Source organism: Tursiops truncatus, chromosome 2 (genome assembly GCF_011762595.2).
Source record: "Tursiops truncatus isolate mTurTru1 chromosome 2, mTurTru1.mat.Y, whole genome shotgun sequence".
Classification (NCBI taxonomy): Eukaryota; Metazoa; Chordata; class Mammalia; order Artiodactyla; family Delphinidae; genus Tursiops; species Tursiops truncatus.
The window spans coordinates 158,685,126-158,701,388 of record NC_047035.1 but is presented as its reverse complement, the minus strand read 5'-3'; the positions used below and the strand labels follow the sequence as shown (position 1 = coordinate 158,701,388).

General features: G+C 40.6%; 1 protein-coding gene across 21 annotated transcripts in view; it reads right to left on the bottom strand.

Moving 5' to 3' along the window:
- Nucleotides 1–16,263, bottom strand: part of PARD3 (par-3 family cell polarity regulator) — a 676,268-nt gene that overhangs the window by 414,123 nt on the left and 245,882 nt on the right. For all 21 annotated transcript variants that reach the window (XM_033852393.2, XM_073801602.1, XM_033852392.2 and 18 more), the window contains exon 3: nt 8,944–9,124. In XM_033852393.2, the coding sequence (XP_033708284.1) occupies nt 8,944–9,124 (181 nt within the window). The remainder of the gene's footprint in view (nt 1–8,943; nt 9,125–16,263) is intronic.

Genomic DNA, 16,263 nt, shown 5'->3' with positions numbered 1-16,263 from the left:
AAAGGGAGGGAGGCGTGACTGCAGAAGAATGGTCAAAGGGATGCAAGGTTGCCGATGGTGAAGATGGAGAAAGGGCCACAAGCAAGGAACACAGGTGGCCTCCAGCAGCTGGAAACGGCAAAGAAATGGATTCTCCCTTCTTTGGGATTCTCCCTTGGAGCCTCCAAAAGGAACACAGCCCTGCCAACCCTTGAACTTTAGCTCACTGAGATCCACATGAGACTCTGACTTATTGTATTGTTTTAAGGTACTAAGTCTGTGGTAACTTGCTATAGCGGGAATGGAAAACTGGTAACATATACACACACAGGAAATTATGAACACCCTGCTCTTCAAAATTTATGTATTAGCTCTGATCAAACTAATTTCCCAATTTTGAAGAAAAGAGGCGCCATGTCTTCGATGAGGGAGAGAAATGAGGAGGGCAGACTGGGAAGCTTTCTGGATGAAGCACCAAGGGCAAAGCCCAGACAGACCGCGGCCCACCTGGCTCTCACCCCCCTCAGAGTGGACACATGATCCCCAAGCCCCGCCCATGCATCACAGGCCCATTCTCAGGATTCAATGCAGTTCTGCTCTATGATTTGTGACTCATCTTTTCTTCTTTCTTTTTTTTCTTTATTTGGCTGCCCCGCGTGGCATGCGGGATCTTAGTTCCCAGACCAGGGATCGAACCTGTGCCCCCTGCAGTGGAGGAGCAGAGTGTTAACCACTGGACCCCCAGGGAAGCCCCTGTGACTCATCATCCACCTTGCTTCTGCCTCCCATTCCCAAATCCCCTTACTCTGATTACATAAGAACGGTTATTATCCAGCATCAGTAGATACCCCCATCCTACTTATGCAAACTGATCACCAGCTGGTTTTTGTTGTTCTAAGTCATAAATCTTTAGGCTGCAACATCTCTGCCAAGCAAGAGAATATTCTTTTCCAATGCATTAACACAAATTCTATATTTAAAATAAACACTTCTCAAGCTGATCTAAATAACAAATTAACCAGTGGATCAGCCATGGCACAAACTGACATTTTAATTAAATGTGATGATGGGCTGAGTGAAGTAGTAATCTGAAATGCCCTTTGGCTCCTGTTCTTTCCATATTATGATTGGTCCTAGACGGTTCCGGTTGTAATTTTCTATCTTTAAACATGGGAATTATCTCTACAAAATGATTTATTTTCCTGAAGGTACATGCTGCTCCTATACCCCTTCCATATATAACCTTACTAAATATCAGCCATAGATATGTGTATCTGTACATACAAAGACTTATTACTAGGGTACCACTATAAAGACAAGAAAACGATGCTCGTATAATACGGTCAAAACGCAACTGCAGCCCAGGCAACGAGCTGCTGTAATTGCTGTATTTACTCTCAACTCTGTAAGAAAGAGTTGAAAAAAATAACACAGAGTGGTTGCTTAATCCCCAGAACAGATAGAAAAGGGAGGGTAATGTAGAAAACTGTAGGGATAGAAAACTTTCTACAACTTTCAGAGAGAATACAAATGGAAAGGCATTCCACCAAGGAACAGGCAGTGTGACAGTACCTGAGAATAAGCCAGGTCCATGGTCTGGACCATGTTTCAGACCAAAAGAGAGAAACAGGAGGTGAGGTAACGGAAGCACAGTCCCCTTTTTTGCAGTTATAAAAATTCTAGATTTATTTAAGTTCTGTCAAATGCCAACTGGAGGGAAATATGTAAAGGAAGCATCAAATCTAAGCCACAGAAAGTGCTGGATAGAGATCTCTTTGTGAGAAGGCGCTGTCCTCTCTCACGTGTGTCCTGGAGCACACGATTTCATGCCGCTATGCGCACATGCTGCAGTGCCCAGGCTCTTTACTAAGCAGAAAAACAATTTGCTGAAATGTAGGCAATGAATTGATAAATAATAATTAATAAATTGTTAATTTATAAATCAATATAAATGAAGTTTGTAAATACAAAATAGTATAATGAATCAATACACTGATTTAGATGTAAGGTGGTTTTTCTTCAAAACATGGCTATCACAGGGACCACTAGCTGTCCATTTCAGGGAAAAGGCAGAAGGGGTGAAAACCTCAGGGGCACATTTACCAAGCACTCTGTGTCCCTGCAGGGCTGCCTCTCGGTCCCTTCCCATTTGAGATTCACACAATGAATCTGAGAGATGAAGCCAGTCTCTAGCTGGAGACAGGAGCAAACAGAACGAGGAACGCAAAGCCACTTCTGACATTAAAAGCGATGAAAGAATAAATAAGCAAACACAGTTTCAAGAAGATCTATACAAGAGATCTGTATCAAGAGCAGCAAGAAGAAAAAAGAAGATGTTATCTGCCAGGATTTCATGATGACAAAATAATCCACATATGGGTCTCTCTGTGACATGTGCTAATAGAAAAAATAACCTAGATACCTGGTTAGAATGTAGAATGAAAATGAAAAAGAAAGCTTGTTTACAATCTAATCGTGTCTGCTCAAACATTTTCATACAATTATTTTCTCTACGTAATGCACTTCTTATTGCCATTTGAAAATGGGCTTTCTTGCTTCAATTTAAATTGTACTTTCTTAATATATTCATAGCTATGTCACTTTTACAAATTTTCAAGTGTCAGTAACCGTTTCTGCACCTGATAAACAGAAAAAAAAATCGGACACATAAGATATATCCCCATACAAAGGCAAGACTGCAAGGCAAGGCCCCAGGGTCAAGTAAAATATGCTAGCCAAGGACAAAAAGAAGTGAGAAATACAGAAGTGACTGGACAGTGGAGACATCTTAGTGGGGTGGGGAAGGAACCTGTAAAACTACTCTTCCCTAGATTTCAGCAGATGTGACAGATACAGAGACTTTGTGCACAAGGAGTCCAGTTCCATAAGGTTTGGGGTGTGGAGATCTCACACAGGTGGTGCCGTGAACCCACAGGAAGCCTTTTCAATGACCAAGGACCGCCTGCTAACTACAGGCCAAAGTCCATCTGACTACATGGGACAGAGAGTTTCTAAAATATATTCCTCCTCCCAGTGGCCCAACAGTCACCACTATTAAGTGTAAAATACTGTATACATCTGTGTGGAGACTTTTTTAAATTAAGTACTTCACAAAGATGTAATTGAACAATGCAGGAAGCAAATGATTATTCTGCAGAAAGATAACTCGGAAATACTGGTGTCAGACGGGAAGTGCAAAGATGTTCTGACTTCAAGTCTGGTGTCTGGAAATGCCACAATGGTACCCTGACATACAGTAAGTGTCCATACGTTTTCGGCAATAACTCCTCTTGATGGTTATGCCATAAGCACAGACTGTGTTAGTTCACTCCACTGAGCCTCAGTTTCCTGATGGTAAGTAGGGGAGATGGACCTGGAGGTTTCCTAAGGGACTGCTCCACCCTACAAAGATGTGGAAACCTGTCCCCAGCGTCCCTTATGCAATACAGTATACTTATAGCCTCTGTGGGGAGAATCCATGCACATGTCTAGATTTTCGTGTGCTCTGTGGAAGGAAAGGATTCCTGGGTAAAGGAAGCAGATATAAATGACACAGTATGATGAAAAGACTACACTGTTACCTTGTGGAGTGTTAAGTTCCAATGTAAAGACCACATACGAAATTTTTCAGCCCAACGAAGCAACTGATTGCTTACATTTTATTAGCATTTTAAAACCTAACATTTCTTGTGTTCTGGTGTGGGGAAAATATATCTTGTTGTGTCCCCCCCCCCCATTTTTCTTAATGGATGACCACATGAAAAGGCAGGTTTAAAAATAATTTTGCGGGCTTCCCTGGTGGCACAGTGGTTGAGAGTCCACCTGCCGATGCAGGGGACACGGGTTCGTGCCCCGGTCCGGGAAGATCCCACATGCCGCGGAGCGGCTGGGCCCGTGAGCCATGGCCGCTGAGCCTGCGCGTCCGGAGCCTGTGCTCCGCAACGGGAGAGGCCACAACAGTGAGAGGCCCGCGTACCGCAAAAAAAAAAATATTAAAAAAAATTTTGCAACCAAAATCACCATATGTTGATTGCTGGTTACTTCACTGGAAAATTGAAGGATGAAACACACATCTTTGCGATAGCAGCCATCAACAAAAAAGAAGGCTTTCTTTATGGTATTGAAATGCCATCTCTGGAACAAGCATCTTGGTCCGCAGACAGCGTGCCTGCTGCCGAACTGCTGTCGCCTGACAGCCCGTCTTATCTGCCAAATTGCTCATTAGGCCTGGCAATTGTCACCTGCGCCTCCAGTTCATACTCCAGCAGGGAATAAACATCAGTCTGCTCGCACCATCCTCGGCAGCAAGCTTCCAACACCCCCCTCAGTAGCCCGGCCCCCCCACCTGCAACCCTCCAAACACACTCACCTTGTATACACACCATTATTTTTAGAATGTCAATTCGGCTTCCAGCTCTTAGAAGCTAGCTTAGCTTAAATAAAGCAAAAAATACAAAAGACAGAGACCATGCAACACAAGCCCCGTATTACAATGTGAAGTGGGCTGACCAATAATTCACTTAATTAGTTAATTCACTTAATTCACAAAAAAGAACACATAAACAGTCTGAATGTAGTGAAGAACGCTCATTTCATGGAGTATTTCTGAGTGCACAGGTGACAAGAGAGCAGAGCAGATCAGAGGAGTCCTCTTCCAATGGGATCTGACCCATCCAACCTTGACTGTAAGTCTGAAAGGAGAGTACTCCAATTTATAAATAAACAACAGAGGTACTGTGGCAACCAGAACAAAGAGGTAGCTGAGAGTACTCCAGGCTCTCTGTCTTTGCTGCTTCCACTGATCGCTGCCAATGAGCGCTCTGACATTCAGAGGCGGATCGATACACAAAAAAGATACAAAAGAGGTACTTTGTGGGCAAAAAGCACCAAAGATATGAAACAGAATGTCTGAAACCCCGTAAAACAACTTCTGATGGAATACTGTTTTTCATTTTGCAGAAGTAAAATATTCACCACCAACCCTGCAATTAGCTAGAAAATTACAATAATTACAGCAATTTTGTATCCCATCTCCAATCCAATTAATAGATATATGACCTTGTCAACATGTAATAATCAGATTGCATCTACAACAAAACTGGATGGGTTTTATATGCTGAATAGAACTTGCACAGTAAGAAGGTAATTATTTGAAATACTGAGAATGCCATTTGTATGCCATGCTCCACTTCACAAGTTAAAAGGAAATACAATAGGAATATTATTTCTATTTTCAGTATATGTTTAAATAAAATCTGGAAAATAGTATTCTAATACCAGGTAATGTTAAGAGAATAGGTCTCTAAACCGAAGATCTTGGATCTCGTAGCAAGAAAAAACCAATCCGTATATTCTTGAGTAAGAAAAAAAATTTAGAGCTCGAGAAAGAGGCGGCGGGGTCGGGGGCACCTAACTTTGACACAAGCCTTGTACAGCAGTTCTTTTTTTTCTTTCTTTCTTTTTTTTTTTTGTGGTACGCGGGTCTCTCACTGTTGTGGCCTCTCCCGTTGCGGAGCACAGGCTCCGGATGCGCAGGCTCAGCGGCCATGGCTCACGGGCCCAGCCGCTCCGCGGCATGCGGGATCCTCCCGGACCGGGGCACGAACCCATGTCCCCTGCATCGGCAGGCGGACTCTCAACCACTGCGCCACCAGGGAAGCCCTGTACAGCAGTTCTTGATATCTCTAAGTTTTCAAAGTTAGGGAGCTAGTAAAATCTTACCAATTAGTTAAAGAGCACCATTTTCAGCAACGTTTTGCCAGACGTGGATAAAAATTAACTATAAAATTAACACAGCTCAGAAAGGTTAAAAGACAATCTAATCGGATACTTTGTTTCTCAAAATTTCTACAGCAATTCTATTTCTAGGACTTCTTCCTGCCAAGGAATCTCGAATCTTCAGTCTGGCTCTTCCAAAGGAAATATTAAATCAGTATTCTGGGATGAAAAGAAATCCTGCCATCATTCTAAAGCCAGGCTATCCCCAGAATGTTTGATCTCTATAAAAAGCCTTTGAGAATTAAAAAATAAAAAGATCACAAGTGGGGGAAAAAAAATGCTAGACTTGGTCTCAATGATCTGCTCCAGAAATTGTGCTCCTGGGCACAGTAGGTCTCTCTAAAACTGGATTTGTGAACAATAAAAATACAGTTAAACATCTATCACAGAACCGTGAGGTTTAGAGAGCATGGTTCGGGCCTCCCTGGTGGCGCAATGGTTGGAAGTCCACCTGCCGATGTGGGGGACACGGGTTCGTGCCCCGGTCTGGGAAGATCCCACATGCCGCGGAGCGGCTGGGCCTGTGAGCCATGGCCGCTGAGCCTGCACGTCTGGAGCCTGTGCTCCGCAACGGGAGAGGCCACAGCAGTGAGAGGGCCACGTACCACAAAAAAAAAAAAGAAAAGAGGAAGAACATAAACTCCTTGATGGCAAGGACTAGGCCATATTAACTCAACTCTGAACTCAGATCACCTCGCACGAGGCCTGGCCAGCACAGACCTACTGTTGTTTTATTTCCGAATGAATGGTATTAATACTGTAGAAAATGACTCATAGGTATTGGGTAACTTTCACATAGTCACCAAACCTTGTATTTAGTAAATGTTTAACACGCATTTACCCAGTGCCTGCCAAGGCCATAAAATCTAAATAACGTTAGCAAATAAAAGTCAGAGCTTCTTGCTCTGAATATTTGCATATCTTCCCACTGATGACTGCAAGACAACACATATGCTTCAAGTGTAACTTCCTTTTCTCAATTAAAACAAGGTAAAAGCGATGTCTGGAGTTGAAAACAGCATTTAAATTTTAACACACAGAGCCAGCCAAATATGGGTGGTGGTGGTTTAAAAATCTTGTTGAGTCAGTGAAGTCAAAAGATATAAATGGGGGACTTCCCTGGCAGTCCAGTGGTTAGGGCTCCACACTTCCAATGCAGGGGGCCTGGGTTCGAGCCCTGGTCGGGGAACTAGGAGCCCACGTGCCACACAGCGTGGCCAAAAAGTAAAAAATAAATTAAAAAAAAAGATATAAATGGATGGGCAGCAAGCCATTGAAATTCTTCTTAACCTAAAGACAGGACTGGCCTTTCCTCCAACACATTTTTAAGGTGCAGCTAAATTAAAGGTGCACCTTGCTTTGTAAAACACCTGAATAAAAAAACCACAACAGTAACACAGCAAAAAGCTCTGTATTTCATTATATACATTAAGGTGTAATTACTCACATAAAGACGCTGTTTTCCAAACATCAGGCACCTATGAATCCTTGTACTCTTGTTTCATTAAAATCTTCTTTAAATCAAAACTAGGCAATCCATTTCTTAAACACAAGCTTGTGCCAAGAAGATAATCATTAAGGCATGGACTTAATGAGCTAGTATACAATAAAAGAAAAGAAAATGACCTGCACACCCCCTACATGTTACTTCATATACCATACATGGTATACACCTCACCTTTTGAAAAACACTGCCCAAAGTAAATCGTACGTAAGATTTTTTAAGTAGTGTATCCATGTAGTAATCAAGTTACTTCCACAAAATCAGTTTAAAATATATTTGTTCATGTATGTGCACAAACAACCTACGTCTCCTGGATACAAGGAAAGGTCCAGCTAAAACACCTTACAGTGGCTGTTAATGTCCACACTTCCTTGGAAACATTTTCCACTGTGCCCAGCTCTCACTACGATTATCCTTGTCCAGGTGATAGAAAGCAATTTTAGAAAGTGGTTAACATTGGTCTGCAACCATACACGACCCCCTGGGCATCACATACATATCCCATCATGCAATGTGCCTTTCAATCCTCTACATCTCTATATGGCATACTTTCCCTGTGGTTTCTGATAGATCGTCAGATTTGTTAACTGTTAAATTGACGTATATATATATATATATATATATATATATACACATACATATATACATACATACACACACACTCACTCTCTCACTCTCTCTCTCTCTCTGTGTGCATATATATATATAGAGAGAGAGATTCTCAAGGGACAGTGGAAGCAGAAATAGTTTATGAACATCTAGAAGCAAATTACCAAAATGCTACAGACTGCTACCAATGTGAAAAGTGGGGACAATGATGCATTTTATAAGAATAAACTATATATTCTAAAAATTATCTAACTATATTCTATATATTATTTTATATATTATTACCTATCTCTATGTGAAGATCTACTGAAGACCACATCACACAAGACTAAATTTTCCACTTGAAAAACTGAAATGTTTCTAGATAGATGTGCCTGAAAGATAAATGATTTTTAAGTTATAAATTTCTTGAAATAGGCCTTCTTAGTCTTAACAACTGTTCAATGATAAGATTATACAATTACAAATGCTAAACAGAATGTTTAGCAGAAGCTCTTCACTGTAAGCTTGGCAGGAATGGCTGCAGAATTCTTCCAGCTAGTGTCCTGGAACTTGGGCACTAGGGACCCTAGGATCCCTACTATACACTCACTAAGACCAATCTTTTCGTTTCCTGAGAGGGCACCTAATAGCAACTCTTCCAGATCCCTGAAGATAACAATCCTTGAGGTCCCTTCAGCCCCTGTTCTCCAGATAAAGTTCAAGTAACTGTTATAACCAACTTGATGGTCAATCCAACACACCGTGTTTGGTTTCAGTGGAAGGATGTTGATTATTTCTATCTGTTCTAGCGTTCATACAAAACACATGGAAAGAAAAATGCAGGTAGTATAAGTTTAACTATTATCCTTATTTACCTTTGGTGAGCAATTAAAAGTCTACCAGCCCAAAGTAAAGTAAGGCCAATCTATGAAAACATAAAGAATCTTGCCCCCCTCTCTTGCAAAAGACACTTGCCCAGGTTCTAAACTTAATCAGTTTTTGATATAAACAGACAATGAATTCCATTCACAAGAGCATGGCTGGATAACACAGTCGGCATCCCCGTAACTGAAGACGAAATATGCACTCACTGGCACGGAGGACTGAAGGGGTGACCTCGATCTCACTCGTTGCTTGGTAAGGCTGGAAGGCTGAAACACTGTTGGTGCCGAGCTCACTGCCAAACATCTCCGGACTCTGGGTGCCTGTGGAGCTGGCACTGGTGCCGTCACCTCCGTGATGCGGGTCCTGCTCATCAAACACTGCTACCAGCTAGAAATGACAGGTAAATTTGCAATTATAAACAAAGGCATTTAAAATGACAACCAACAACTTACACCACCTTTGATGTAAATCTACAGAGGAAAAATATGGATATGTACACACCCAGGAATGTTATGTTTTAGGAAAAGAAACTTCAAAGAAATAGTCTTGCCCTGAGTTTTGATGCTTTATTTTTATATTTCTAAGTCATACACTTCATATGCAAAATTCTCTGGGTGAAAATAAAAATAAAACGGTTTTATATCACAGAATGCTTAAGGGGATGGAGTGGATTTAAATCTTTTTGTAAATGATATATCAAGCGGAAAAGAAAGTGCATATATACCTATATATAATGCATATACATGATATATAGTTTATCCAGCAAAAGGTATAAGGGACCCTTCATATGGGAAGAAGGGTATATTAAAAACTGTGCAATGCTCATTTGTGCATAAGAAACACAGAAAGGATACAAGAAACTAATGAGACGGGTAGGCTACAGGGAGTTAGTAGGAACAGGGTTGAAAGAAAGAGAGAATGGGAACAATAGTGGAGATAATGGGGCGGTAACACTTTTCTGAATATATTTTTCTGTAACTCTGACTCTTAGAACCATCATAATGATTCAAATACCTAAAAGAGAAATAAATAATTGAAATCGACCAGGAGGCAAGGTGGGGTCTGGGGGTCGGGAATCTAAAATGGAGCACAAACAAATAAACCCAGCTATGTTACAAATGAAAAACAGGACCACACGAAAAGGGTGGGGAAGAAAAGAACTAAGTCACTTTACGAAACTTTTTTTTTTCACTGTTTAACGTAAGGCTAAAGGCAAAAAGAACCTTCACAGAAATATTGTATTCTAGTTAGTAAAGCTGTCCCTTACAAGCGCATGGTTTAGAAATTCATACTCCACACACACACACACACACACACACACACACACACACAGCAGGAATGAAGGAGAAAGAAAAAATATTTTGGCTAATGAGAGCCAAAGTTCTCACCGCCAGAAACAGAAGTTACAAGCAAGGAAATATACTGTAGTATTAGATTAGAATTAGAGGCATCAATATGAACTTGTGGTTTTATAAGTAGGTAGGCCGACGGGTATGGATGGATGTGAATACATGTGTCCTAGCTCTGTCCAGTGAGAGATCCTAGAAGCAATGACATTGCTTCAATGTCAAATTGCTGGTCCAAGAACCAATGAACACAAGTGGCCAGATCATGGTTTCTAATACTATTCTCCAATAAATGAACTAGAACTCCTTAGAAAAATAGTTAATTCCAGGGTTGGGGACAGAGAAAATATGTGATGAGCCTGGAACACCTTGTGATACTAAAGAACACATCAAAGGAAGCACATCAAAGGGAATTAGGGCCAGCCTTAAGGAGCTCCCAAGGGCCAAAACCATTTGGGACACTTGTAAACGATCAAATAATGAGAGCATTAGATTATAACCCAAGATAAACTAAACATCTGTGAGTTCATAATGATATAAGTAAATAATCGAAGAAATAAATAAACAAATGGTGGAGAATGGACAGCTTTTCCTTCCTGGAGCATCCCAATTAATAAATATGGAAAAAATCACTAAAAGAGAAATTATCACTAGGCAACCTCCACAGTGAGAACTGTCTCAGGCAAGATCTACTAATGGACGCTAACGTTAATGGGTGAGAGTATGGTGAGATATGGGCATATCTCAGAATATCTCCCCGTAAGATGCTTTTCAATTAAAAAGAGAAAGTAGCGTCTGCGGGCAGAAACTTGGCAGACAGCACTTCACCAAGTGCTGTCACTTCGCTTCATCAACATCACGTACCCTCTGAAAGATGCACTGAGAAATATACAACGTTACTTCCGTGGTACTCTTGCCCCAGATGCATAACTTTGGTGAGGAAACGTCAGACAAATCCAAATTGAGGAGCATTCTGTAACTACTACTCTTTAAAAATACCACGGTCAGGAAAGTAAAAGGCTGATGAAATTGTGTACCTTGGAGGAGACTGAGGAGAAATATGAACTGCACTCAGCGTGAGCCCCTTGCCTGGCTCCTGGGCTACGCAAAAGGCCTCAAAAGGCCTCATTAGTGGGAAAGAGGCAAAATTCAGATGATTAGTTAGCAGGATGGACTCAATGTTATTCGTTTCCTAACTTTGATAACTACACTATGATTATGCTGGACGTGAACATTAGGGATAGATGAAGGGTATATGGAAGCACTCTGTACTATTTTTGTAACTTTTCTGAAATATGAAACTATTTCAAAATTGAAAATTTTCATAATACAGCATAACAAAGTACCATAAAAATTAAAATTCAACCTATTTCTTCTTATAACTAAACAGTGGCAGCACTTCTTTAAAATCTCAAACAGTAATAAAGTTCTAAGGCACAGAACACCTTGGTCATTCACACTCCAATCCCATGCCTGGCGAAGTAAGCTCAGCCTTCCAAGAAAAGAAGGGTCGGGACTGCACACGAAAAGAACCACACCTTCTGCCGCCAATCCAAGCCTTTTCAACGCCAATACTCCGATCAGTTAACAGACCAAAAGGTGTATTCACAGAATATGGAAAGTATTTATAATTACAGTTTGTCATTTTGAACAAATGCTATTGACATCAATCAATTCATAAGACAAAAAAGAAAACCACCATAAGGTCGTAGAGACATGCGACAAACAGGAAGCTCAGAATCCTGCTGTGGCATCTTATATAATTAGCTGATTAAACAATCTGAAGGAAGGTTAAGTGGTAAGAAGAAATTAAAGTCAGATGAATAGTTGGGCCACTCAACCTTATAATAAGCAACATCAGTGGGAAAAGAAATCCTTAGCAGTTATAAAAAATGGAAAGGTGTTTGTATATATACACTAAAGTTTCCATATACAGTATATATGTGCGTGTGTTGTAGGTATATGTATGTATGTATATATACATATATATAATCAGACTGTTTATCTGATAAGCATCTCCACATATTAGTAACACAGACAGTAACCCCTGATTCTACAGATCAGGGGTCAGCAAGCATTTTTCTTAAAAGGTCCAGATAGTAAATATTTTTGGAGCTGCGCAATTCAAACAGTCTGTGTCACAACTATTCTACTCTGCATTGTAGCACGAAAACAGCCATACACAATACATGAATAAATAAGGGTGACTATGTTTAAATAAAACTTTATTTACAAAGCAGACAGTGGACCAAACTTGACCCACGGGCCATAGTTTGATGATCCTGCACTAATTTGCTCATCCCTCTAGTAACATCCAATTTAAATTTTTCAATTTGGGAAATAAAACTAGAAGTCAGGGTACCTTGGTAACCCTGATAAGCTAACAATATTCATTTCAAGCTCTTCATCAGGATTTTGAATTTCTATACTTGATTTTAATGTCATCAGACTTCTCACAAGGTGCGTGGCTTCATATGCAGTTTGAAGATATTAAGTTCTGACATTTTGCCGCTTAATTGGAAGCAAATGAAATTCAAGTTTTGTTATTCACTTTTCACCATGATGTGTTCTCTCAAGAATCAAGTCCTTTCTGCAAACTGAAAATGGAGATTGAAAATTACAAAGAACGAGCCTTAAATGCCACACATGATGGAAGAACTTATACACATATATTAGTTTCAATAATTATCTTCAGCATTTTTAGAAAACACAAGAATTATGAAATCTGGACTGTGCCACGAACAAATCTGTCTGAATTTCAGTGGCAGAATCACAGTTGGTGGTTTGCAATATGCCAATAACATACAATTCTACAGCTTTCATTTAAACCCAGATTTAAGTGCCAGGTGCAGACATAAAGTAATTTTGTGTTAAACTGGGAAGGATATATGATTTTAGAAAATCTACTCTACAAGAATACACAGTAGCACAGCAAAAGAAAATGAGACCTTCACAAAAACATCACATATTAAAAATCTCTATCATCTCCTTCAAAAAATAAAGGAAATGTCTTGCTTTTAAATTTGTGAAACGTGACTCAAATCCATATTTTAACAGATGGAATCTTCACTGCTGTCCATGGAGTAGATTGTTTTTGAAAGTTCACTTTAACTTTCAATAGTTATTACTTCATCGCTCTTCTGATCCATTCACCTATCCAGTCTCCACGAGAAAAGACAGGCAGAATTTAGGATAACACCCACGATGACCCGCCTATAAATAAAACTCCAAACTTGGCCACACATTGCCACCTCCCTCAGAACAAGTCATTTCAGCTGCCTGAGACATCAGAACCCTCCAACAGAAAACCCATTTCGTAAGCATCACACGTAAATGCATATATAAACCACTTGGATCGAGGGTGGCCTCTTTCATGGATAAAAATCAGAGCTAAAAGCCCAGAACTATGTGTAGCCAAGTGGCTAAGAGCACAGAATTCACAAAGAGAACTACATTCAAAACCAGCTCTGACCTTACTTCTTAGATGGATGTTGGCCTAATCCACTGGCCTCTTGGCCATCGCTAAGCCTTACTTGTCCTCATCTGGAAACAGGATAGTGACTGTGGTAGGCAGAATAATGCCCATGACTGTCCACACCCAAATCCCCAGAAACTGTGGACGTTGCCCTTCCATGGCAAAAGGGACCTGAAGATGCGATTCAGATCAAGGACCTTAAAACGGGGAGACTGTCCAGGATTATCCAGTGCGCCTCAGCTAATCACAGGAGTCTGGATAAGTGGAGACCCTTTCCCAGCTGTGGTCAGAGGGAGATATAACAATGGTTAGAGAGAGATGACACTTCTGGCTTTGAGGATGAAGCCAGGGAGCCTTGAGCCAAGGAACGCGGGGGCCTCTGGAAAGCAAGAGAATGAATTCTCCCCTAGGGCCTCCAGGAAAGAATGCAGCTCTGCTCCACCTTGACGTTACCCATGTCAGACTTCTACCCTACAGAACTACAAGTTAATAAATGTGTGATGTCTTAAACCACTAGTTTGTGGTAATTTGTTATGGCAGCAATAGGAAACTAATCTAGTGCCAGGACCTCTCCTCCTGGACTTGTGACAAATCAGAGAGAAGGCGTGTCGACTTTCAGAACACAAGCGCATGCTTACTGTTAGCTATTATTAAGTGATAGCGTGGTGGCTGATAAATATATACTTACAGAAAATTGAGGATCAGTTTCAAGAGTAACTACAGATTGAGGCAAAGTTCTTCGATACACCAATAATAAGAGGGGAAAACAACAGGAAAAGGAAAGGAAGAGGCTTGCTAGAAAAAGTCAACATCACAATAAGCACAGAGTGAAGTTCTTCTGCAGGTGCCCTCCATCCTCCCCTCAACCCCTCACACAAACACAGAGCAGCATTTTACATCTCATTTCACTGAAAAGAAAACTGAGACTCAGAAAAAGTAATATGACTAGAGCTTAGCTATAAGTATAGAATGAATCCGAAATTGGAAGTCAAATCCATCCAACTTCAGAGATCTTATTTTCTCCCAACCTCACTGCCCCGGAGCATCTAACATGTCGACAGCAAAGCCTTCTGGGAAACTCCAGGCTATGAGCACCTACAAGTCTTGGAATCAAATTCTATTCATTCTTGATTAACTAAAGCTAACACCCCACCTTACCAAGTTAACATAATTTTGATACCACTACCTAAAAGTTTCTGAACATATCTGAGGGTAACCATGCTAAAGATATCATCACTCAGTCTTGATCAGAAGAACTTTTTAAAAGAATCAAAAGATGTTGCAGATTCTGTCTTCATACAGGAAATGGCAGGGGACGTAAGTCAAGTCGTTGCCTAAGTGAGGTCGCCAAGACTCTAGGCCCAGACGCCACACGCCCTCCAAAGCCATTTTACTGCCATAGCCCTTGAGTCATCTGTCTGTCTCTGTTGATTTCTTCATGTAAGGGCTGCGCACATCCAGAAAAAGTTGATTATTATGGGTCTCATGAACATCTTTTACACACTCAACATTAATATATCAAATTGTTTGACTCTGAAATAAAGACGTGTAACTCTTTAGAAAGGCATCATGTTTCCGGCCCTGGAGAAGGTCCAAAGTATGTGGAAAAATAACTAAAAATGACACTGAACTTGAAGGTGCCTTTAAGACCCTTTCTTCACCTAAGGAACAAGATTGGCCTCAATGAGTAAGCCGGACTCCACTGAATCACTTCGTCTGCGGTATCAAAGCAAAATCGGCAAGAAACACAAAAGACAACATGCACTTGATTTTGCTTCTGGTAGGGAACTCTCCGCGTTTGCCACATTTTTCAATATTCTTCCTAACACAAGACTATGATGATGATGCTTCTGAACCCCCAAGATAACAATGGCATCACGTAAAACAACACATCTTTGAACGATGGCAGGGAGGTTTCATAGGCAGATTTGCCTGTAAAGAATAAATGCAACAGAGAGAAAATGCAGTAAAAATGTGAGAGCTCTATCACAGTATAACATTCCAAAAAACTAACAATAAAAATCAAGTAGTTGGAGATACATGTATTTTATGACGGAAGTAAGGCTGTTCCGTAACATACGGTTCTAAACTATCACTATTCCAAAAACGACTTTTTCTTCCCATAGGTCAATCTAGGAGTTTCTATAGTTAGGATCACACATATCGATACCTTTACCTTTTTTTTTTTTTTTTTGCCCTTTGACTCAAGGATACACCTTTAAAAACATGGTAGGGAATTCCCTGATGGTCCAGTGGTTAGCACTTGGCGCTTTCATTGCCGGGGCCCAGGTTCGGTCCCCTGGTCGGGGAACTAAGAATCCACAAGCTGTGTGGCACAGCCAAAAGAAAAAAGAAAAGGAAAACTAAGAGACACTAGCACGGTTATATAGATTAGTGCAGTATGTTACCTACTCACAAGAGGGGAACCTAACGAGATAAATATTTAACAGTGTCATTTCAAACAATATACCATGTAGGAGGGGGTAAGACATTCCCTACCTGAACAACCAAGGAGACCAACACCATCACAAGCTTCTACCTGTGGATGATCAAAGGTTACTGTCCCACAAGAGCTAACAGCATCCTTTAAGAAGGTAATATTTCATGGACAGAGATGCTTAATAAAGATATTGTGCTTCATCTGGAAATCACAGTGAAATCTAGTCACCTATGACACTCCCCAGCTTATATTTCAGAGCTAGGAT